General features: G+C 35.6%; 1 protein-coding gene across 1 annotated transcript in view; it reads right to left on the bottom strand.

Annotated features, from left to right (window-relative positions):
* Positions 1-3,585: 3,585 nt before the first annotated feature.
* The window catches only part of TBC1D15 (TBC1 domain family member 15), a 72,296-nt gene continuing 51,095 nt past the window's right edge, over positions 3,586-24,786 (bottom strand). The window contains exons 13-19 of the mRNA XM_028490401.2: positions 21,696-21,812; positions 15,390-15,490; positions 11,376-11,475; positions 10,526-10,623; positions 8,404-8,520; positions 7,801-7,887; positions 3,586-6,509 (exon numbers count right to left, since the gene is read on the bottom strand). Of these exons, the coding sequence (XP_028346202.1) occupies positions 6,288-6,509; positions 7,801-7,887; positions 8,404-8,520; positions 10,526-10,623; positions 11,376-11,475; positions 15,390-15,490; positions 21,696-21,812 (842 nt within the window). The 3' untranslated portion in view covers positions 3,586-6,287. The remainder of the gene's footprint in view (positions 6,510-7,800; positions 7,888-8,403; positions 8,521-10,525; positions 10,624-11,375; positions 11,476-15,389; positions 15,491-21,695; positions 21,813-24,786) is intronic.

Below are 24,786 nucleotides of genomic sequence, written 5' to 3'. Positions count from 1 at the left end.
GATCTTGCTGTGATTTATGTCATAGAGTGTTCTGCCTATGTTCTCCTCTAAGAGTTTTATAGTGTCTGGCTTTACATTTAGGTCTTTAATCCATTTTGAGTTTATTTTTGTGTACGGTGTTAGGGAGTGTTCTAATTTCATTCTTTTACATATAGATGTCCAGTTTTCCCGGCACCACTTATTGAAGATTGCCTCTTTGTTGGCTTTTGAGCAGCGAGCAGTCGGCAAGCAGCCGGGCCCCCCTTTTGGTTACGCTACCTTACTTCATACACAAAAATTAATTCAAAATGGATCACTCATCTAAATTTAAGAGTTAAAACTGTAACACTCGTAAGAAAACATGAGTATCTTCATGACCTTGGATTAGGCAATTTTTCCTTAGATATGATAAAAGCATAAGCAACCAAATGTAAAGATAAGTATGATTTCATCAAAATTAAAAACTTTGTGCCTCAAAGGACATCATCAAGAAAATTAAAAGAGGGGCTTCCCTGGTGGGGCAGTGGTTGAGAGTCCGCCTGCCGATGCAGGGGACACGGGTTCATGCCCCGGTCTGGGAAGATCCCACATGCCACGGAGCGGCTGGGCCCGTGAGCCATGGCCGCTGACCCTGCGCGTCCAGAGCCTGTGCTCCGTAACGGGAGAGGCCACAGCAGCGAGAGGCCCGCATACCGCAAAAAAAAAAAAAAAAAAAAAAAAATTAGGGAAACTGGTTTGGAATCTTTGGCAGAAATTAAGGAGATATGTATACCTAGGTTTTGATGAAGTGACTGTCCTTATAGTCCATGATAATCAGGCAGCCAACAGTCATAAGAAGAGCCTACAGAATTGGCTTGGACCAAGCAGTTACAGAGCCCAAGAGTCAGAAAGTGGGAAAGTATAAGGTGAGATATTGCCAGATAAGGAGACCTTCAAACACAAGATCTTACCGATGAAGAGGGCCATGTGATCGTGAATGGCCATGCTGATTAACAGCTGACAGATGAGACAAGGTCCACGAAATTAGGGAAGTTTTATGTTAAGGACATCAATGAGTCCTCAACTTAGGTATCTGTCCTACTGAAGACAGTTGTAAAAACAAGAGAGAAATAATTTAAGCCAGTCCTTAAACCACCTGGAAAATGGAAGTAGATCCTAGGAGGCTGAAGACTTCTAGGAAAAAGATATGGAAAAGGTGATATAAATAAACAAAGGAGTATCCACGGTGCACAATTGGGTCAGACCAATCTTTCCACTCCTATCAACTTCCCCCACTACACACACATACTTCCATTTGTAGGCAAAAGATGAGAGACCCCGAGGACTTCTTACTCTTCCCTCCCTCCCTAACCACTCACCCTCACCACCCTGGCCAAATAAAAATCCAACTGGGAATAAAATATCATCAAAGGAAAGCTAAGCTTCAGAGATGTAAAGAAATGTGTTTGAGGGGAAGGATAAAAGGACATAAACTGAAAGAAAGAAAGAATTCTCCTGGTCATTCCCCAAGGTGAACGGAGAAGGCAGGTGAAGTTATTAAAGGATAGATATGGGATGTGAGAGTATGGAGATATTTGGGAAAAAATCAATAGTGATTACTTTGAGATTGGGAATCAACAAAAAGTCTGATCTCTTTCCCTTAAGTAGCTTGTCTTTTTGGTTTTAAGCCATCATTCCAGCCTAACAAGTTTGTGTCACAAGCAAATTTGATATGTATGCCTTCTGTGCTTAAACTACATTGAATAGGAGAAGAGAAAAGGCTGAACTTTATAGCACAAAACCAACCTAACAATCAGTTTGGCTGGATTTTTTTTCCCATTGACATTTGACTCCTAGAGCTTACAGGGTACATTTTAGGTTCTCTGGCAGGAATTGTTCACGATTACTACCATCCACTCCTAATTCCTCCAACCTAACCACATGAATACCATACCAAAATAAATTTATGCCATAGCTAAAGTATTTTCTTGATTTGGTAATATACTATCAATAAAAGGAAATGAAATGAGCCTGCCATGACTTTTAAGAAACTCAAGCAGGCTTCTACGTAACAGCATTTTCAACATATTCACAAACCAACGTCACGTACATAGTTAATGAAGTTGTCATCTATCCTGTTACTTTAAGTATCTACAAATGAATTAAAAAAAAAAAAGGTAGCAGTAAGGGGAAAAAAGCCTTAGGCTCACCTGAGACCTTAGAAGATCACCACTCTTTGAATGAGAAGTCTTCATAAAATTGATTATGCCATGATAGTCAGAATGAGGGATGAGCCTGTGCTCACATGAAGAAAATCTCCAAACTGTATCAACTCAAGTGGCCTCCACCACTTTAACCCCTACTACAGCAGATGAAAGTGAGCCTGCAACACCCGTGGAAAAGAGATATACAATTTGGCCATACAACATCTAAAGCAATCTAAAAACAGCTCTAGTTTTTTTTTAAAGCAGTCTACTAACCCATTGGGTCTGGTACCTCCAGACTAGTGTGGTGTTGGAAATATCTATTATTGACTGTTACAGCGAAACCCCATTTCTGAAGTTAATAGTCTCAATTAAAAAAAGCTGAAAGAGAACTGGACTGCTCATTGATCACAGCTAAGCTTACTGGAATTTGTTCTTTTCACTCGGTCTACTTTTTCACATAGAGAGAGATCCGAGGAACAATATACCACATAGATGTTTGAGGAGAAACATATTTAACAGCTGACCTATTATTCTAACATTTCAATTCTAACTTTACGGATTGAACTACATTAGGCAAATATGATATTTTTGATTCCTGATAGTTGTTGAAGAAGAGACTTAGATTACAATCAGTTTTTCTTTACAGTGACTTTGTTAACAATGTAGTTTCCCATGGGCTAAAAAAGTGCTTTTGGATATCCCCAAAGTTATAGAAGTATGTCCAATCGCACTGCCCTACCCCACCCCACCTTTGCATCTAAGGATGACACACTGTTTTTCCCTAAGTCAAGACAGACAACCTGAAAAATAGGAGTCTATTTATAAAACAGTGAGAAAAATACTTGCAATCAGAGCAATCCTCAAAAATCTACAACTTAAAACTTGCATATTATAAGGAGATTAGGCCAAATACATTATATCATTCAAATGGCAGTATTCACATCCAAAGTGCAAATAAGTACAGATGTTTAGTACTGGATAATCACATTAGATACTGATGGGAACCTTTCAGATTCATCTCAAATTTAATCCTGTTTCATGTTCAGAAATAAAATGACACTGAAAGTTTGTCTTCAAAATGTAAGAACGGAGGGGGAACCTATGGGCTAAGATGACTGTCATCGCTTTTTACTAAAAATGGTGACCAGAACTAGGGCAAATTCCACCTAAGAAAAATCAAGGAACTACTTTCTAACAACTTAAGGACTTGCCTACCTGACCATAAGTCAAAATGTTAAACTATAAAATACACTATATAAGGCCAGTTCTCTAACTTCAGGGAGGCTCAGGAACCACATGGAAGCCTGTTAAAATGCAGATTCCTTAACCTCACTCCCAAAGATTCTGATTCTGTGGCTCTGAAGTAGAGCCTGGACATGTATTTTGACAATATAGACCAAGAATTTGGAAATGAGCACTCTAAACATATTTTAATTAATGGAGGTTCAGCACATAAAATCATTAGCGTGGGTCAAATTACGTCATTATCCTCACATTATACAATTTGTAACAATGGTTTTCAACTTTTGGGGAAAATCAGAGAACCTTCTGAGAAACTATATGACCTTGCCACCAAAATATGCATGTATACACACAAGATTTCAAATACAATAAGAGGTTCATGCATCTTCTGAAACCCCAAGTAAAGAAATGCAAGCTGGAATGATGTTACTTATTACATAGTTACACACAAAGTCAAGTGAAATTCTAGGTTCTTCAGTAAACATTTTGGGTTACTTTATACAAAGTATCTTTGATAATGGGCATAATTACATCAATTTCCCATAAGAATTAGTTGGCATCCATAAAAACCTTTGGAAAGGTCAGGTTCAGCAAGAATCACTATCATTCTCAAAAAGTTGTTCTCCTTACTCAAAAAAGCTTTCTTTAGTCATCACCAAGTTTCTAGCATTATAAAGAGGTGACGAATCCTTGGCACATGAAACAGTCAAAACAGGAATGATCTCCAATGCAAAAAGGTTTCCCATAGACTCCTATCAGAACTGAAAATACGTTTTACAGCTAAATTACTTGAATTTTAACTTTAAATATCACATAATATAGCACACAGTATTTTACATGTTATCGGCATGGACAGAGCATCTTGTGAAAACTGAAACAAATCTTTTAAAAGTTAGACTAAGACATTTACCTGAACTATCTATTTTAGCAATATCAAACAGCTCAAGTTCACATGGTATTTGCTAACTGGATTTTGAGGACTCTAATTAAGTAAGACTTTACTTAGCACTACATTAGTATCATTTCCATATAAAAAATGGGCTAAAGAGAAATTCAGACTGTTTAGTAAAAATGTTTTTAACAAGTAGCTTTAAAATGATAGAACTTGACAAAAGTTCAACTTACTAAATGTATTAAGATTTTTTAAAACTCTGAAGTAGATATTATATTACGTAGTAGAAAAAAACTCCCCAAAAGCCTCTGTCCAGGAAGAACAAGAAGGACATCAAGATGTTCTCAGCAATTTCCTCAACAGCAGGAAATGAAAGGCTGGAGATGCCAAGGTTTTGATCAGTTTACTCTTTTTTTTTCTCTGACTAGGCTTACTCATTATTAACTGATGAAAGATAACACACATATGATATTAAAAACTAAAAATCTAATGGTTCTACTATCATGACTGTCAGTTAATGCTCAAGTAAGAAAAAAGTTCTTTTGGTTCCCTAGCTCTCTGGGGAAAAAAAAAAAAAAAATCTACCTACTGGACCATTTTAGAACTGTGTAGCTTTTATTTTACATTATTAACATCAATTGTAGGAAGCTGATTTACTGATTCAGATAATTATATCCTCCAAGGCAACACTATGCCCAATTTCATGCTAATGAAAAGTTTCTTTAGTTCTATAAACGGTCATGTTTCTTGCTTATTTCCACAACTCATTCAAATGATTGTTTCTATCACATAAAAATATAAGATGCACTGGGGCCCATCTTGGATTTTTTTTCTTCTGATGAAAACCTAGCAGATTATTTCTAGGTGTAATTTAACTGAAAACACTATTTCACCTTCAAATTTATTTTAATGATATGTACAGAACTTAACAAATTACAATTAAAATGGAATCAGTTATGTTAATTACACATAACTTAATATCATGCAACACTGCATGGTAAAAACAACAGCTTCATTCATATACAAAAAAGTATTATTTTGAGACTCGTGATAGTATATTGAAATTGTTGACATAAGCTTTTTGTAAAGAGTATTTCATAAAAATTTAAAGACCTGATTAATCAGTTAATACATTATTAGGAAAGATAGTAAACATTATTAGTAAAGTTAGACTATAAGCAATTAACTTGAAAATTATACCAGATACAGGGTTGGATGTAGTCTTGTGAAATAAATGTTTGGTTAAGAAAATAGTTTTGAAAAAGATCTCCCATTGAAGCTATGTATTAACTTTGTGAAATCAGGTTATATAAATCAACAGTCAAGTTTATTCAGTTAAAGAAAATATGCCTATCCTTTCTCATACTCATAAATAAGTACTTATACAGTCTTTATATACAAGTGAAGAAAAATTCAATGTAAAAAATATACTGCCAATCCACTTCTCATGGTTGAAATAGCTCTTTATCTACACATTAAATTGCATTGATGAAAATGTCCAATTTATATCACATTCAACCAGCATAAATATTTAAGCTGTACTGTTGTAAACAAAAGAGAAAAACAAATTCTTTTATTTCATCACTGGGTAACAATCTACTTCTCAACTTAGAATGCTATAGAAAGGCTCAACATTTAATCAAATCCAAACCCACTGAACTTGGAGTAAACAAAGTGAATGTTTTCAAAGTGCATAATTTCCAACTCATCCACTTGTAATATTTATCCAATTCCAGTTCATCAGCGAGAAAATAAAATGTACTTAGCTATAAAAATACTAAGGAATGTTATTGAAAAGGAAAGGCTATTTGGTAGAAGTAACTACAAAAATAATTAGTTTAAATCTTTGTAAAGCTTTAATGCAAGAACATCAGTACACTTTCCATAAACCTTAAAGCATGATCAATAACAAGATTTTAAATTTCCACCTTTCCAGTACTTGAAAAGAAGGTGCAACCAAGTGTCTCTTCAAAAAGCAAGAAGAATGATCATGCAGGTGTTACTCTGCTGACATTTGGGGACATGGATATCTCTGTTGGGTTGTCATCTCTGGCTCCACTGGCAGCAAGTACAGGCAAAGAGTTACTCTGAAATGCAGATGTTGGACAACTAGTCATGCCAACATTTTCATCTTCACCATTGTCTGAATCTGGTGTTGTAACTTCACTGTCCTGAAGCCCCAGGATCTCACAAACAGCTTGTGGCAACTCCTGAATAAGAAAAATCAAATATAAAATCATCATTCACCAAAGAGGAAAAGTAATCACAAATTAACACTTCTATTTAATACTACATCTAAGCATTTGCTTTAACAGTGTAATTGTCAGGCACCCTCTCAAACCATCCTTTCTCCACTCCAAATGAAACCCTAACCACTCTTTTTAATAAGTGGTTCTCTGACCTTCTATTCTGAATTAGCCACTCTCCACCCCATCCCACCACTCCCACCCACAAGCATATTGTTTTCTAATATTTTGCATTTATTTCATTCTCCTTATTGACACCATCTTTCTCCCTCAATACAAAAGAAGTTCGTTAAACATAAGAAGTATCTCACTGACAGGATTTTTGTGTTTTTTTTTTTTAATTTATTTTGGCTGCGTTGGGTCTTCATTGCTGCACACGGACTTTCTCTAATTGTGTCGAGCGGGGGCTACTCTTCGTTGCAGTGCACGGGCTTCTCATTGCGGTGGCTTCTCTTATTGTGGAGCACGGGCTCTAGGTGCACAGGCTTCAGTAGTTGAGGCATGTGGGCTCTAGAGCACAGGCTCATAGTTGTGGCGCATGGGCTTAGTTGCTCCGCGGCATGTGGGATCTTCCGGACCAGGGCTCGAACCCGTGTCCCCTGCATTGGCAGGCGGATTCTTAACCGCTGCTCCACCAGGGAAGCCCTCACTGGCAGGTTTTGAACAGAACAGCTATCAAATAACTGTGTGTAAAACTGAACCAAAATAAATATTTGGAACCATGATCAAATGACACAAAGACCAAATAAGAATTCTCATAAAAAATATGAAAACCAAAATACATCAAAAGTCTAATACTTTGGTTTAAATTCAGAACACAACACATCAACTTTGCCTTGTTTTTAGAGATTATTAAGAGTTTGACTGATACAAATGTAATGACATAGACCAAATACTCTTCATTTAATTACTTCTGATTAGCATCTGTCTTTACTTAAAGATACTACATATTTAATATGAGGTCCTATTCTGTATTCTTTGATTAAGTAATTTATCAATGCTTCTGCAGCCTCTTTAGTGTTTTCATTACTTTTGTCATTTTGCCTTATTATTATATGTTTCCTATCTAGCATAATTAACCAATTGTTTTCAATTAAGTGCTGTAAATTTATAATGGTAAACAAATGCTAGCCAATGCTTTGTGTCTGCCTTCAACTTGCTGCCAATTTTACTTCTGAAAGGAAAAATTCTTGACCTCAATCCACCAAAAACATACAAACAAAAAAATCTTGTAATAACTTAAAACACTGTATACCTTGCATTTTACCATCTGTAGAGAAATTGCTTCTGCCTTGCATAGTACATCTTCCACATCAATCTTCATGGACAATTCATTGATATGCTAAAATAAATCAATAAAATAAAATAACTGAAACTGAAACACTATTATATTCTACTATACAACTTATTACCAGTTATATTACACTGTAGATAAAATCCTTAAAATAAAAACACCCTCATACTACAAGTAAACAGGAAATTTAATATATCTTTCATTAGATCATTTCAAGTTTTAAAGCTAAAGAATAGCTAATCAGCTTACGGAACATTAAATCCAGCAGTTGTCCCAAGTCTACTATCTCAAGTTATAAGCAAAAGAATTATTTTTTTAGAAAATTAAACTACATAAAAGAGCACTTGTTGAATTTCCTTTTCTTCCTAATTAGCTAGGAAAAATAACTGGCAATATGTACTTGCTGAACTGTCATTCTCAGAGAGTCAGTCCTAGTACTGACTGTCATTGATAAAATTTAAGTTACTTGAGGGATTCAATAATGCTCCAAGGAAATGTATGTATATCAATACCACCAAGAGGAAAGAGCCAAAATATTAAAATTTAAGTTAAAGTAATAACTACCTTAAGTATTTCATTAAAGCCATAATGCTTTTCCATTATTTGCTGCTTTTCTGATTCCAGAATAGCACAACAGAGAAGAAGATGGAAATTTTTACATGGTAGTTCAGTCCACATTACCTATAAAAAATAGAACACTTATTTAGTAAACTCTATCAATTCTAAAATATTTTCCTCACAGATACAATGCCGAACTCTGAATGACTTCTGTGCAAAGCACGAGTTGCCTAGATGGGGTAGTCCACTCTTTTTCTAGTTAAGAAATGAGGTGTGGGGAAGGAAAGTCTTACTTTTACCTATAAAGTAACTATTATATTAATAGTTAATATAATATTAACTATTATATGAATATGATGAGTTCCAAATGTGGCTCTTTAGGTAACTACAGTAACACTGAGCCTAACCAGTATGATAAATGGTATTAACTAAGGAGTCACAGTCATGAGGTTAAAGTGTAAGGGTTAGAGGCATTTGCAGCATTTTTCTGAACCTTCAGTTTTTCACTTTTAAATCATCTTCAGTCTCCGTGGGGCCGGGGGGAGGGGTACAGGGGAGCTAAATCATGGGAATAAAGATTCAGTTATACACTGCATAGAATCAAAAACACCCAGAGGTAGCTCTACATTCTAAACATAATATTTAACTCAGAATATCCCTGACAAAAACTGAATTGACCGCCCAAAATTTATACCCAAATGTATAAAACATTTGATCAATAGCTGCACTTCTTCCTAAGTATAGCCAATGCCCTAAAACTTAAGTTCTTAATTTCCCCCTGGTTAATGTACCTAATAATATCTTTTTTAGAAAGATCAAAAGAGCCATGTAAACACTACTATTAAAGCATACCTGAAATGTTTTTACTTCTTTTACCAGAAGAAAATTAAGTAGAATAATTTTCAGACCAAATCCAATTCTTGAAAGTTTAATTACAATGCAATTAACCTCAAAAGTTTCATTAAAAGTTCCAATTTATTTGGTAAACACAGACTAAGGAGTAATTACAGTTATGTTGATAATTTTTTAAAAAGAAGTTGAGATAACAATTTAATAAAATTGATTAACTTTAAAATATGATTCTAGGTCAAGAACATGTGAGTTTTCCTTCTAATTTCAAACAAAGAAACTGATCCTCCATAAAGTGGTGATCCTTCAATCAGTGCATCACCTTCTCTAATGGCAGCACAGTCACCAGAAGTACAGGAATCAATTTCCAGGTGTAAAAGTCTCAGGGTGCCCACTGTACACAAGTCTATTTATTATGCAAACAGATTATTTCCCCCATTCTTTCCTTGGGAATATTTCTGTCATCTTTACTTTTATAAAGATAAGGCATCAAGCAGTCATTATACCAATATTCTATTTCAAAAGCACATCCATCTGTTAACTTAACAATTAACAGATGTATAAGAAGAAAATAATAATTTTCTGTTTTTCATCAAGAGTTGCCCTGGGTGCAAGAGGGAATAAAAGGATATAAACCAAAAACATGATCCTGAATATCCTCTAGAGAGGGGAAGAGGGAAATGGGGCTTGGGGTGGTGATTAAAGATATGAGCTATATCTTTAAATATTTTTTGTCTTGGAAAGAAAGAGAAAAAACCAGAAGTGAATACAGCAAAATATTTACATATGTTAAATGTGGATAGTGGGATATTTGTTATATTATTCTTAGTATTCTGCTCTAACTTAAATTTCTTTAAGAAAGCAAAACACAAGTCAGTTCCCTCCTAATATTTCAGACTACAAATAAAGTACTATCTCAACTGACTGGCCTGCCAAAACTTCCTTAACTCTATTCAAATCTACACCCAAATGTGGCAGAGCCTCACATAAAGTCAAGCCTTCCAAGGAAAGAACACAGGCACAAGTGGTCCAGAGAACTGGTTCTGGGAAACCCACTGGCACCCAATCACACAAGGATTTGATTTACAGAAAAAAGCTCCAAAGACCACACATTCGGTTCAAGATGGTTAATTTTTAAGGAGAGACCACAAATCATTAGAATTTTCAGAACGTAACTGCTTTAGAAATTTCAGTCAAGATACTATAATCCATTTACACTCTACAGATACAAAATGTTTCCATAAATAATATTAATTTTTACAATAATTTAAGAACTTACCTCCCATAATCGAAGAATATCTAGAAAACTAAATTCCCTTTTAAATCTGATTAAAAGCCATCTGAAGCAAAAATAAAGGTATCCAGAGTCCTGGGATTCTACACAGAAAAAAATATATATATGGCTTACTCTTATGCTAATTATCTCAGAATACAGTGACCTATTTCAAACTCAAATTTTTCTATTCATCTTAGGCTATTAAAAGTCCTATAAATTTAATTGCCTTCTACTAATTCAAGGAAACAATTTAAATTTGCAGGCTAACTTCTTTAAAAGAAAACCACCAAATAACAACAAATACAGTTGACCCTCCATATCTGCAGGTTCTGCATCCGTGGATTCAACCAATCATGAATGGAAAATTTTTGGAAAAAATAAAATTTCCAGAAAGTTCCAGAAAGCAAAACTTGAATTTGCCTTGCCTAGAAACTATTTACATAGTCTTTACATTGTATTTACAACTATTCACACAGCAGTTATATTGTGTTAGGTACAATAAATAATCTAGAGATGATCTAAAGTCTACAGGAGGATGTGCAAAGGTTATATGCAAATACTGCACCATTTTATGTAAGGGACTTGAGTATCCTCAGGTTTTGGTATAGGGGTGGCAGGTGGGTCCTGGAACCAATCCCCCACAAATAATGAGGGACAACTATAATTCACTTTATAAATAAACTGTTTTAAGGCAAAATTATACAAGGACAGTTTGGTCCCACACTTTTATTCCTCAGAGGAACCCAGGCAACACTGGTAGAGTATATACATCTTTAAAAGAGTTCTTTACTTTTTTTCTCTGTTAGTATTACCTTACAGTTTGCTGGGTATAGTTTTGTTTCATTAAACTTACCTAAGTAACTGCAAAATCCACTGTCCAACAATCGAAGTAAGGTACTTAGCTGAATTAGCTGGGTCTTCATGCCTTGCATTTGTTCTTCAAAATTTTGATGCTTTAAAAAAATAAATATTATCACATAAGTTATATTTAATAAATATTTTACAGTACATAATCACCGATAACTATGCCATGAATATAATGACAAATGCTGGATTTATACCACACTGGTTGTATTTTAAAATCACAACTAATTAAAATGCTAAAGCAACATTAAAAAGGAGGAAAGAGAATCTTTGGTCTCAAACTAAGAATTATTTTTTCCCTCTATTCATTTTTTTTTTTTTTAGATAAAGAATAATGCAGAGACAGCAGGGGTAGACTGACTGATATATCAATACTTATTTCTTACGTCAAATAAGAGACTTGGTGAATGGAACACACATTGGAAAATAGACTTTTATCAAATCACTTCACTGTTAAATATTTCTTCAAATTAACATATGAAATAAAATTAATTTAAGCTTTAACATATATCTCATGTTAAAGAATTAGCTAATTATTTCTTAGATTTGATGACATTAGGGAATCTATGAAGTCAAAATCATTTTCATAACACTAACACAATCTATGCATTTTGCACTTTAAATTCTCTAGTAAGTGTAAAGGCTATATGATGTGTGATATTGCAACAGACTGCATACAGGAGTGGATATGCAAGTCAATTGTGTTCTATTAAACTAAACTGCTAAACTAAACATTAAAGAAAATGAAAAATGGAAAATAATCCCTCTTCTCAGTAACCTCTGTTTTGGAAAAGTTACTTTTCATTAAAAAAAAAAAATCTATGTACACCGAGGTGTAGCAGGTTTACTGTCATTTTTAAATGAATGAATATATAAATATTTATAAATTTCCTAGCATTGTTTTTCATATGACAAACATCAATAGATATAACCCACATAAACAAAAGCTCCTGGAATCCTCAATAATATTTAAGAGTGTGAAGGGGTCCTGAGATCATAAAGTTTGAGAACTACTGTGTTTACATGTTTTAAATAATCTTTGAAGTTTAATAGATTCCCTACCAACACTTCAGTCAAGGTTTGGGGATGGGGAGTACACCAAAATAAAGGCTTCTTAGATGACTCTGATCCCTTTAACCCTAGTGTTCTAACCCCCTTATAGTGAACTACTGCCCTAACCTTTGTGAAAAGCCTAAGAACAACATCCCCTCCCTCACACTTCTTTTTTCGTTTTTGAGACAAAAATAGTGCTTTATTAGAAGTATCCATCTGATTAGAAACCATTCATTCCTGGTAAAAAAAATTTTTGAAAATTAAGGGCTACTGATTCTCAATAAAATGGCTTCTCTTCAGTGATTTAAATAGTTTAATTAGTGAACGAAATAGTTTAACAGACTAAGGCAAGCCTTTGGGATATAGTTTCTTCACATTTCCCACATGGAACTATAAGGGAAAGGCAGAATCAACTCTTTGATTAACGGCATAATTTTTGTTGTGACATGACCAAAAGCTAAAATTGGTTTGGAAGTACCAACATGGCATAGCCACTGCTACCCACTCTGCTATAAAAAGCAGCACTCCCCAAATGACAGAAGCCAACTTCAGAAGAATAGCTACTGCTAGAGAAAGGGAAATGAGGTCAACAGTGGATATACAAAGGGCATCAAGTGTAACTGTAAATAAATATGTGTGCATACGTATACATAGGTATGCACATATGCATGCATGTATACATATATGTATATGTACATATATACAGGTGTGTGTGTGCGCGTGTGTGTATATGTATGGATGGGGGTGAGAAGGAAGGGTGGGACAAAACTATATGGCAAAATGAATGGTGGCTATAAGAAAGTTCGCCAGATCATTTTGCAAATATTTCTATATTTCGAAAACAAAGTCTATGCCTCGACCTACATTAGATGTGAGTAAATATCAACAAAAGTAAATCTACAGACACTGAATTCAGCCTCACTAAAGGAGTTAAAACTTATGTTAAATAAATCCATAAAACAAAAAGGAGTCAAACAGCAGCACAGACTCAAGGACACCAAAACAATAGCAATGCAGTGAAAAATAATTGTGCGGATTATTTTGATTGTAACTTATTGCCCTTTCATTCAAATATTATGAAGCAAAAGATGTTAGTAGACAATATATTAAGAGATCTTTTTAGAATAAAGACTAGAAAAATCCCCAGACCATTCTCCATGGAAAAGGCAAACAGAGAACATTTACTGTGAAAGAGACAGAACAAAGAACTTGAACGTTCATACACAAAAATGACAAATAGACTGTGAAGTGGTGCACTACAAATGTTCAGAAAGTAGTCTTTACATTTGACACCTAAATACATGCACACATATGCATGTATGTACGTATTTGGCACCACAAGCCAATATATTTGAACATGCCAATATTAGCTCAGTTTTATGAAAACTATTACTGTAAAACACTAAATGCCGTAAGTTTGTGCTAATTCTTGGAATACCTACTGTAAGTAGAGGTCTAAACTAAGCACTGGGGAAATATTCATGTTTTTATTCTACAAAAATCTGCTGAAAAAAACCCTCATGTCAGGCATTAGGACAATTCTGGAAGCATATCAGAGAACTAGGTAAACAAAGACATGACCCCTTTATCAAGGTGCATACTAGCTCTAGTGAAAAGAGGATAAACAACAAAAACACAAGGAAAGCAGACAACAGTTTTTACACAATTAGTTATCAGTTGTACAGACCTTTATAACAAATGCCTCAGGTTTCTAGAGCACCTGGGAGTAATTGGAACTAAGAAGGCAGGTAAAATCAATCAATCGAAAAGGTAAGGAATACAAACTATGATATTACCATATTACTGCAATTAATAATCTTTCCAAATAATCCGAAAACATTAATTCATGGTAAAAGACTATATAATTTGAATATTACTTTAATAGTAAAAGAATATTTTAAAACTATCAAATTTTATCAAGTATGGAAAAGAACTAGGAGAAGTGAGGATGAGTTGGAACCATGGATAACAGACTTGAGGAAACAGATACAACTGGGACAAATTAGAAGGGGAAATAAAAAATAGGCAAGCAAGAGAGGAAGAACAGAAGTAATCAAAAAATAGAAGTAATCAAAAAATTTCACATCTGTATCCCAGACTCTCCACTACAGGGAAACATTTTATATGACTACATATTCAAATCTTTATTCCCTTGCAAGCAAGCCATTTCAATATCCAACCATCAAGGCCCAGCATAAAGAATATTTATTTTATTTTGAAACAGTACAGTGACGTATGTAGTCAGGTCTTTGGATTTCATATGCTTTTGTATGCTCTTAGCCCCTTTGCTTTTTTTCCCCCCTTTCTAATAGATTACTTGAGAAGACTGTTCTATTTTATTTTCCTGTTAATACTGTACCATAGTCCTAGAACTCTGTCTCCAAGATATATCAATGATAATAGATAAAATGTTCCTTATAATAATATGTATATATAGACACAGTTCAACTCTAATAATCGCATGCTTAGGAAAAAACTAAGAAGCTGTCAACGTTACAAATAGTTCAAACACATCTGGAGAAAAATCAGCCACTATAATGACAAAATACAAAATGTTCACAAAAGGTAAGGATATTACTTGGCATGACTAAGCTTTATCTCTGAAACACATGATATGAAAGTTCAACTACTTCACAAGAACTGAAATCATCTATTTCATCAGTATTCTATAATGACTCATGGTTCTTCTGCAGATCATGAGCATTTACCAATATTAAATCCTGATTATTCCTGTTCTATAGGCACTTACTATCTACTTTTTGTATTAAAAACAATACCAGCATTTCCAAGCCTCTTGAAAAGGCTATTTAAAAAAGAAACAAACAAACAAACAACATAGAGCAGGTTTTTTAAAGTTCTACTATAACTGGCTAAATATAAACATCAATCTTATATAATAAGATTATTATATAACTAAAATTTTCAAAATTAGTTTGGAATGGAACCTTACCATTTGGTCCATGTAGGAGGCAAAGCACCAAAAGGCATCTACTTCATTTTCCATCACATATAAAAGAGGGGAAAGTAAGTCACTCATTCCTTGCACATATCCTAAGAAAAACAGAAAAAACTAATCATATCTCTAAAAACCTAAGCTTTATGTATCCATCTGTATCCTAAGAAAAACAGAAAAAAACTAATCATATCTCTAAAAACCTAAGCTTTATGTATCCATCTGTGCATATCACCACCATTTCACTTAAAACTGCATCTTTTTTCTTGGTTTCAGAAACTGGTCGATACTGATGTTTGTAAACAATGAGGAGGAAATCTAGCAATCAGGTGAGAAATGTGAGTTGTTTTGTCCTGAGATGTCAACAGATACATAACTGCTAGTATGTGTCTTAGTGTAGATATCATTATCAAGAGAGGGTAATATGATTAAAAAATAATGTGCAAAAGCACAATGATAAAGAAGAGGGGTGAAGGGAAACTGAGAGGAATATCAAATTTAATAAATATTAAAAAAAAAAAGTCAAAGGGAAGAAAGTTGCAAGGCCAGAGTAGTCAACCACCACCAAACTACGATGAATAAGCCCAATAAAATAAGAACTAAAAAGGGTCCAACTGCTTTAGCAACCAGACATGGTAATCTACCCAAAAGGAAACACAACAAAATACTTCTTTTAAAGTGGTTGTATTTATGTTCTCTCTCTTTTTTTTCTTTTGCTGTTACTCTAGACCCAACCAATGCTAGCAAATGGGCTTATTTAATCCAATCAATATTTTGTACCTAAAACTACCATCTTAACCACCTTTCTCTTGTGCTCTTATAATTTCTCATCATGACACTAATTTGCAGCCCTAGATTAAAAGAAAAATTGGAAAGTTAAAGAATCAGGCCCCTCACTTAAAAAACAAAAAATCTTAGTTTTGCTTTTCACCTGACCATGTCAAACATCTTATTTTTTAGTTCCATCTTATAAAATCCTCAATTTTCTTAATTGTTTTACAATTAGATTTCAGACTTAAGATACAGATTCTTGAAACAACAAAGGGACAAGAGCTCTTACTAAGCCTTTCACATACATATCATTCAACTTTGGTAACTTCTGTACATTCATTAAAGTTACATAGAGATATTTTTTTCCCAGTGATAGCTTGGGAAGTCTGTGGAAAACATACAGTCTTTCATTTGCAGAACCAACACCTACATTCTTATCATTCACTAATATCTGTGTGCAATGAAGCCATTTAAAACAGTATATATTTTTAAAAGGGAGGGGATATTTCTGCTTGCAGTTATACACAATTTTACATCACTCTTCCTATTCTGGAAGACAACTTTAAAAATGACCCCAGGAAGCACGTAAGCCAAAGTCTCTTGAGAAAACTCAGATTAAAAGTATAACAGAGGGGGCTTCCCTGGTGGCGCAGTGGTTAAGAATCCACCTGCCAATGCAGGGGACACAGGTTCGAGCCCTGGTCCAGGAAGATCCCACATGCCGCGGAGCAACTAAGCCCGTGCACCACAACTACTGAGCGTGTGCTCTAGAGCCTGCGAGCCACAGCTCCTGAGCCCGCGTGGCACAACTACTGCAGCCTGCATGCCTACAGCCCATGCTCTGCAACAAGAGAAGCCACCGCAATGAGAAGCCTGCACAACGCAACGAAGAGTAGCCCCCTCTCGCCGCAACTAGAGAAAGCCTGTGTGCAGCAACAAAGACCCAACACAGCCAAAAAAAAAAAAAAAAAAAAAAAAAAGTGTCTTCCTTCTGACCCTGAAATATGCTCTGCCCCCGTGTAACTTAAAAAAATAAAAATTAAAAAAAAATAAAATAAAAATTAAAAAAAAAGTATAACAGAAAGAGACAGTTCACTTCAGGATCTCCTTACACATAAAAGTTTAGCTCTATCTGCTGTTAGCCTCTACCCTGTTGAAAAGGAGCAGGACCCTGTGGTCCTTGCCCCCCACGTCCTCAACCTGCCTTTTGTCTGTGGAAAAACTTTAGCCAAAGAATAAGTTTAATCAGAGAAGTGAGAAAATGCAGAAACAAAAGAAAACAGTCAAAGGAGACCAAATAATAATAGTTCAGTCATTAAGCATAGTCAAGGATCTTTAGTTCCTTCTTAAGGGCTGTAGATAATATTCTGAGCCATATCCTGTGAGCTGTCTTAAAGATACCGAAACCCCCAGCAGGTGGAAGAAGTTAACTACATGATGACCAGGCTGCAGCCATGAGCTGCCACAATTCCGAGAACTGGCCTCAAAGAAATGGAAACAAACCAACCCTAGAACCGAAGATTAACTGTACCTAAAACAATCAAGATGATGCTGGTCAGACCACTGATGACCGATTTCAAGATGGTCAGAGCTGACTGTGCTGTTTCTGCACATAGCCCCTCCCTCCGTCTATAACAGCTCTTGCCCACTGACTGTCAGTGGTGGGAGTCGGCCTCTGGACAGACGTCTGCCCTTACCACCCCCCCGACCGCCACACTGATAGCATCCAAAACAAAACAAACTTTCCTTTCCGCCAACCTGGCCTCTTTATTGGCTTCTGAGCGACGAGCAGCCGGACCCCACTTTCAGTTACACTATCATCTACTGCTACGCCTAATCCCTCCCAACCTCACTATGTCTACACTACACCCTGCGGAAATGTATGTCTCTACGCACGTTAGCACACACACAAAAAAACTTAGGTTCCCATGGCAGGTATCCAATTATTACAGTACCAAACAATAGAGTTACCAAGACATTCAGAGAAAGTGCTAGAAAAAATGGCATACGACATGATATCTAAATGTAAGCATTTATACAAATTTACTGCAGATGCTTTTTTAAAAATAATACACACGACATGATTAATTCTGTGTGTCAACTTGAGTGGGCCACAGGATGCCCAGATGTCTGGTTAAACATTATTTCTGGGAGTATCTGTGAAGGTGTTTCTAGAAGAGATTAGCATTTGAATTGGTGAACTGATTAAAGCAGATGGCCCTCAGCAATGTGAGTAGGCATCACCCAATCCACTGAGGACCTGAATAGAATAAAAAGATGGAGGAAGACTGAATTTGCTCTCTGCTTGGTTGGTTGAGCTGAGACAGCGCTTTGCCCTCAGTGCTCCTGGTTCTCATGCCTTCAGACTCAGGATTAGCACCTACACCACTGGCTCTCCTGCTCTCAGGTCTTTAAACTACACCACCAGCTTTCTTGAGTCTCCACCTTACAGATGGCAGACTGTGGGACTTTTCAGCCTCCATAATCACATAAGCCAGTATCTTATAAGAAATCTTTTTTTTTCTTTACTTCTTTCCCTGACTAATACAACACTTTTAAGAAAGAATAAGTAGATTAGAAGTTAGATTAGATTGTTATCATCAGAACTTTCCTACATGGCAATGACACAGTGAAAGCAATGACAAATATAAAGGCTAAAACAATTAAAGCATGAAGGAAATTTATGTGAATTCAACAAAGTGGAAAAGAGACAACTTTCCTGGGTCTGACCACACATAGTCTGTAACAGAAGTATTTCAAAGCATGCTGTTTGAAAGATTTACAAAGCACCTTTCCTCTGGGGGGGAAAAGTGCTTTATTATAAAGTTATAATGAATAAAAATTTCTAAGAAGCTAATTTAATCCTTTAAGTCTTCAGCTTTCATACGGGATCACTACCATAAAGTTTTAGTTAAAGCAAGCAGTCAAATTAATCTTCATATTCTTGTTGCTTTTAATCTATTTTATTTTATACATGATGTTCTTTGGGGTTATGTCATGAGTTGTGGGTGTGGAATTAATGTACAAATTCCTTTTAATTAAAGAAAGATTAAAGCTGTTTAAATTAGCATTCAGTGATGCTCAGATTCTGCACTAGTGCTGACTGATGTACATCTTAATCAGCACTACTACAATTTCTGAAGTAGTTCCCCAAAATTATTTTCATAGCAAAGTTGTTTCAGTGTGGAGCTGTGAGAAATGAACTCCTTACCATCCTAATGTATACATTCTTAAAGAGAAAAGAAAAATTTCATCTATATACAGGTCAACATTCCAGGTTAACTGAAGCTTATTCAGTTATTAGAGGATCAATTTTATTTTTTTAAATCTTAAGAGGTGGAAATCATGTTTTTTTAACTAGACACTCTCCTGCCTTCTTACATACAGTATTTTGAGTATAATTTAACCTTTTACTGCTTATTCAAGATCAGATTATGAACATACACTGTTAAAAAAAAAAATGATACCTCCCATAGAAACAACTTAGATATAGTGTCTGCACTAACTAAAAATTACTCTTCCTTGAGTTCTTCTGTCTGCTTTTGGTAATTTTTGTCTTCTTCCTCACTATTAATGAGACTATATTCAACACAAATACACCTACACCTCATCTATGGACTAAGAAGCCCAACAACTCAATAGGAAAGAATCAACTATAACAGTAAATTTACAGCCCAGATTACTTTGCTATGAGTAAAAAGCAAGAAATTTGGTCCAGTGCTTTATGAAAACTACCCTGGCTTCTCCCAATGTCAGAGTTCTTAATAAAATCCCTGGGTATGTTTCAAATAACTTAAAGTATTTGACTGGAAAGAATGTGGGGTTAATATAGACAAATGGAAACAGCAATTTATCCAAATAGCTGGTCTGGGACTCAGTTCCTGAAAAAACTGAGCATTCAGGAACTCCTTCTGAGAATATGCATTAATTCCTATCTCAAAATTACCAACCGAGAGTACAGGGCAATGCCTCTTGTTCCCTAGGACAATAGCCCTATTCCCCACAGTGGTTAACAGAAACTAAAATGGCAATGGGTCAGGGTGCTGAATGTGTAGAGGTAAGAATGCCAGGCTGAAATAAAGACCTGGGTCTCTACCCCCAGTCCAATATTTACTACTTGCACAACCCTGAGTCACTGTCTAAATCAATATAACCTTACTTATAAAGTGGGGATTATTTCCCCACTTCTTCAAAAGGCTTCTAATAGAATCAAAATTGAAATCAAAACTGAGTAACAACAGCACTCTGTAACCGGAGAAGCACTCTACTAATATCTTCAACAATCCAATTTGAGGCTCACTATAGGTGTGATAGACAGGACTGGCTACATTTCACATTTTAAAGAGAAATCTGTGATATTCAACTACTGTCACCAGAGGCTGATGTCTCAAGATCCACAACAGAGTTTACATCTTCCCCTAACTTACATATAAGAATCCAAAAGGAATTCACATAGATACAAACAGTGAAGAAAATGCACCCATAATTCAAGTTTCATTTGGGTTTAATATGACAAATACCCAATTACCTTCCCCAAAAGATGTCTCAAGCTCTATTAAGGTAATCTGGAAAACATCTACTCTCACTATCCTCTACTTGGGAGTCACTAACATCAGTAGGTAACTCAAACTTTTCCATTCTTTATACTTATTTAAAGGTTGATGCTTAGGGAATTTATTGGTCCTTTAAAGAAACAGCTCAAGTTCTCTTGTCCCTTAAAATATTGGTTCCTTAGGCTTTCTGTCCCTTAGCATCACTTCCCCATGCAATCCCCCGCTCCCACCACCAACCCCAGTCGTTCCAACCCATTCTTGGTAGAAAACAGACTAACCAAGAAAAGAGAGTAAAGCTCCACACGTCCTAGATAATTATCTGCACCATTTGTCTATAATATCAAATCAGCATTTTTCTTCACAAGGGATAAAGCCTATCAAAAAAAGGTTCCCAAACTTTCTCAATTCACAGTACCCTCAGTGCCTCAGAAATTGTTTTCCAAGGCACCCCTAGGCTCAAAAATATTACTAACAATTTCCATTTATTAAACAGATCCCAACAATTAATATTTATATCCTATTTACCTTAGCACCTGTTGGGCACTACGCTACTCAAACCTTGGAATCCAATTGGATACCACCATCCTCATCTATTTTCACACAGTACTTGCTTATCATAGCAAGGCCAAAAACTCTGCTTTGTAAAGATATAACTTCATCAGAAGGAGTCTGGTGATCTAATGATGAAACCCTGAACTACTCCAGCTAGTAGTTAGAGCAGTGTCCTACAGATGTCACTATATTTCCCTCAAATATTTAAAATATCCCACACTGTCCCCATGAGTTTGCTTCAGCAACCCAGTGCTCCTTGGTGCACAATTTGGGAACCACAGCCTTTTAAGTTTCCAGTCCCCTGTGGAACACTCCTATAAAAACTAGGCCACAGAACTATTTACATGTGCCTAACAGGTTAATAAATTTAAATTCTAAAATAAACATACATAATATCTTTAAATTAGGATGTTAGAGGAGAACTTACCTAAATCAAAATCATACATACAGTAGGTCATCAAAATGTCATGAAGCAAAATCAACCCTGGATTATCTTGGCCTTCATAAAACTTGTTTGTTCGATCTGTTCTGTTAACATCTTTTTCTGAGGAAGAAAATCATCACATATTTGAAAACCTTTAGAATAACAGATTTTTATAAAACTCACATCTTACAAGTACAGAGTTATTTTTCTTGTTGTTACTCTTACTCTCTTGCCAAGCTTTTAAAATGAAAAAATTCATCAAATTCCACTTCAGATATGCAATAAAGTAACATTTTGGAATTTTTTTCCAAAGTCAGTCAACCTCCTCTTGGGTATATTTTAAAATATTTTTCAATTTTTATCTAAACATAGAAATCTTTTAATTGAATAGCAGGAAATACATTCAATTAATTAAAACCAACACCAAGTAATAGTTCACATTAGTTAGCAATAAAAATGCCAGTCATGGGCTTCCCTGGTGGCCCAGTGGTTAAGAATCTACCTGCCAGTGCAGGAGACATGGGTTCGAGCCCTGGTCCAGGAAGATCCCACATGCCGCGGAGCAACTAAGCCCGTGCGCCACAACTACTGAGCCTGCACTCTAGAGCCCGCGAGACACAACTACTGAAGCCTGAGCGCCTAGAGCCTGTGCTCTGCAACAAGAGAAGCCACTGCAATGAGAAGCCCGTGCACTGCAACAAAGAGTAGACCCCGCTCACTGCAACTAGAGAAAGCCCGTACAGCAACGAAGACCCAAAGCAGCCAAAAATAAATAAATAAAATAAATTTATATATATTAAAAAAAATGCCAGTCATGAATACATGTGATAGGCAGTATTATTTGAAAACAGTAATGAAAAAAGTTACTATGCAATCAAGTGTAATCAAAGAGATTTGTTTCATTCATAATTGCTTCATTCATTATGAGAAGTACTGTCAACTTTTTTGTCACGTTCCACAATCATCTTTAGGACAAATTACTTCTTCATTCTTATATATACGTTATTCAGTTTACATATAAAATAAATAAATAAATAGTTTACATATAAAATAAGCAATCTATTTTAATTTTGAAAAAAAAAGAAAATCCACATTTTTCTGGGAATGATTTTAAGACACTAAAAACAGTTTTAGAAACATCACCAGGAGTGTATCTCAAGTTGTACTGACAATTCAATTAACAAACACTGATACCTGCTAGATGCATCTTGTTGTGAAAGACTTTACAACTAAAAAGGCATTCCCCAAACTTCAATCCCTCAGTAAATTACGAAAAAATAATTGAAAGAAATTTAAAGTGATTAATTTACTCTATCATCAATTTTGTTTAAAAGTTATAACTGTCCTCTCCCCCCATTAAATTGAATAATCTGAAAACATTCTCAATAATTGTTGTGAAGAGATGAGGAGGTATTTTACAACAAAGCAGAATCTAGCGTGACATGAGTTTTGATTCTATAAGGGCATTTTAAAAACCAGCAGGACAACATTCTAGCTTTTTGTTAAGCTATCTTAAAATAGCTTAATAAATATAAATATAACATGTATCTATAGAACTGTAAATACATTTTTCAAACAAGGAAAAGCAATACCAAAAAAATCATGCTATAAATGTCAAATTTTATTTAAAAACACCAAAATGTTTCATTTTCATATCATAGTTGATAGAGGTACATGATAAGCTATTTTTTATTAACTCAAGCACAATTTACATAGTCATAATGCCAATATAGAATATCTGCCTTAATACGTGTTTTAAACACAGTAAAAAGTTATTTGTGCCCTCATGAACTATCTGTCTCTCTTTCCTCTTGTACAGTTATTTAGTACTGACATGCCAGGCAGAAAACAAAAAGGCATCAACAATGATATAAAGGGACTTCCCTGGTGGTGCAGTGGTTAAGAATCCGCCTGCCAATGCTGGGGACATGGGTTTGATCCCTGGTCCAGGAAGATCCCACATGCCGTGGAGCAACTAAGCCCATGCGCCACAACTACTGAGCCTGCGCTCTAGAACCAGGGAGCCACAACTACTGAAGCCCGCGCGCCTAGAGCCCGTGCTCCGCAACAAGAGAAGCCACCGCACTGAGAAGCCCGCGCACCGCAATGAAGAGTAGACCCCGCTCGCCGCAACCAGAGAAAGCCCACGCACAGCGACAAAGACCCAACGCAGCCAAAAATAAATAAATAAAATAAATAAAAAATTTTTAAAAATGATATAAGGGAAGTAATATTTCTAGAAACTATTCCTAGAAAGAAAATGAGCACTGAAATTTTTTAAAAGGTCTTCATTAAATCCAACTCTCTATCTAACTTGATGTAGCTAAAAAAAGACTGAAGAAAAAGCACAACCATGCCGACTGATACATTTTATATTCACTATCACTAACCTCAAGTGGATCCTTAATGCTGCCTGGCAATCACGCTCTATTTCCCTCAGCATTCCCTCTCTCTTTTCATATAGCTGTTTTTACATCTTCTCCTCTCTCCTCAAGCCTCCAACATGTTATCTTCTCCCACACCTTAGCTCTGAGGATCTTGCTTCCTATTTCTGAGAAAACAGAAGTTATCTGAAGAGAACTTCCACAGATTCCCACTATTTTAACCACATAACTGCACTTTTACCCAAAGTCTCCCTTCTCTCCTATCATTACACATGAGCTTCCATGATTGTGGCTACAATCAAATACCTCCTCTTGTGCATGAAATCCATGCCCTATTGGCTACTCAAGGACACTGCTTTAGTTAATTCTTGCCTCCTTTTCTGGTTTCACAAGTTTTTCCTCCTACTGGACCATTCCCACCCAGCATTCAACCATACCATTGTTTCTCTCATCATCATAAAAACCTTTCTTAACCTCACTTTTCCCTCTAACTGCCACCCCATTCTCTCCCAGACTGTTTGCAGCAAAACTTCTTGAAAGAGCTGTATACATTGTCTCCATGTCCTCTACTCCCATTCCCTCTTTTTTTTTTTTTTTTTTTTTTTTTGGCTGTACAAGGGCCTGTCACTGTTGTGGCCTCTCCCGTTGCGGAGCGCAGGCTCCGGACGCGCAGGCTCAGCGGCCATGGCTCACGGGCCCAGCCGCTCAGC

The sequence above is a fragment of the Physeter macrocephalus genome, chromosome 6 (genome assembly GCF_002837175.3).
Source record: "Physeter macrocephalus isolate SW-GA chromosome 6, ASM283717v5, whole genome shotgun sequence".
NCBI lineage: Eukaryota > Metazoa > Chordata > Mammalia > Artiodactyla > Physeteridae > Physeter > Physeter macrocephalus.
The sequence above is the reverse complement of the archived record's forward strand: the minus strand, read 5'-3'. Positions and strand labels throughout refer to the sequence as shown.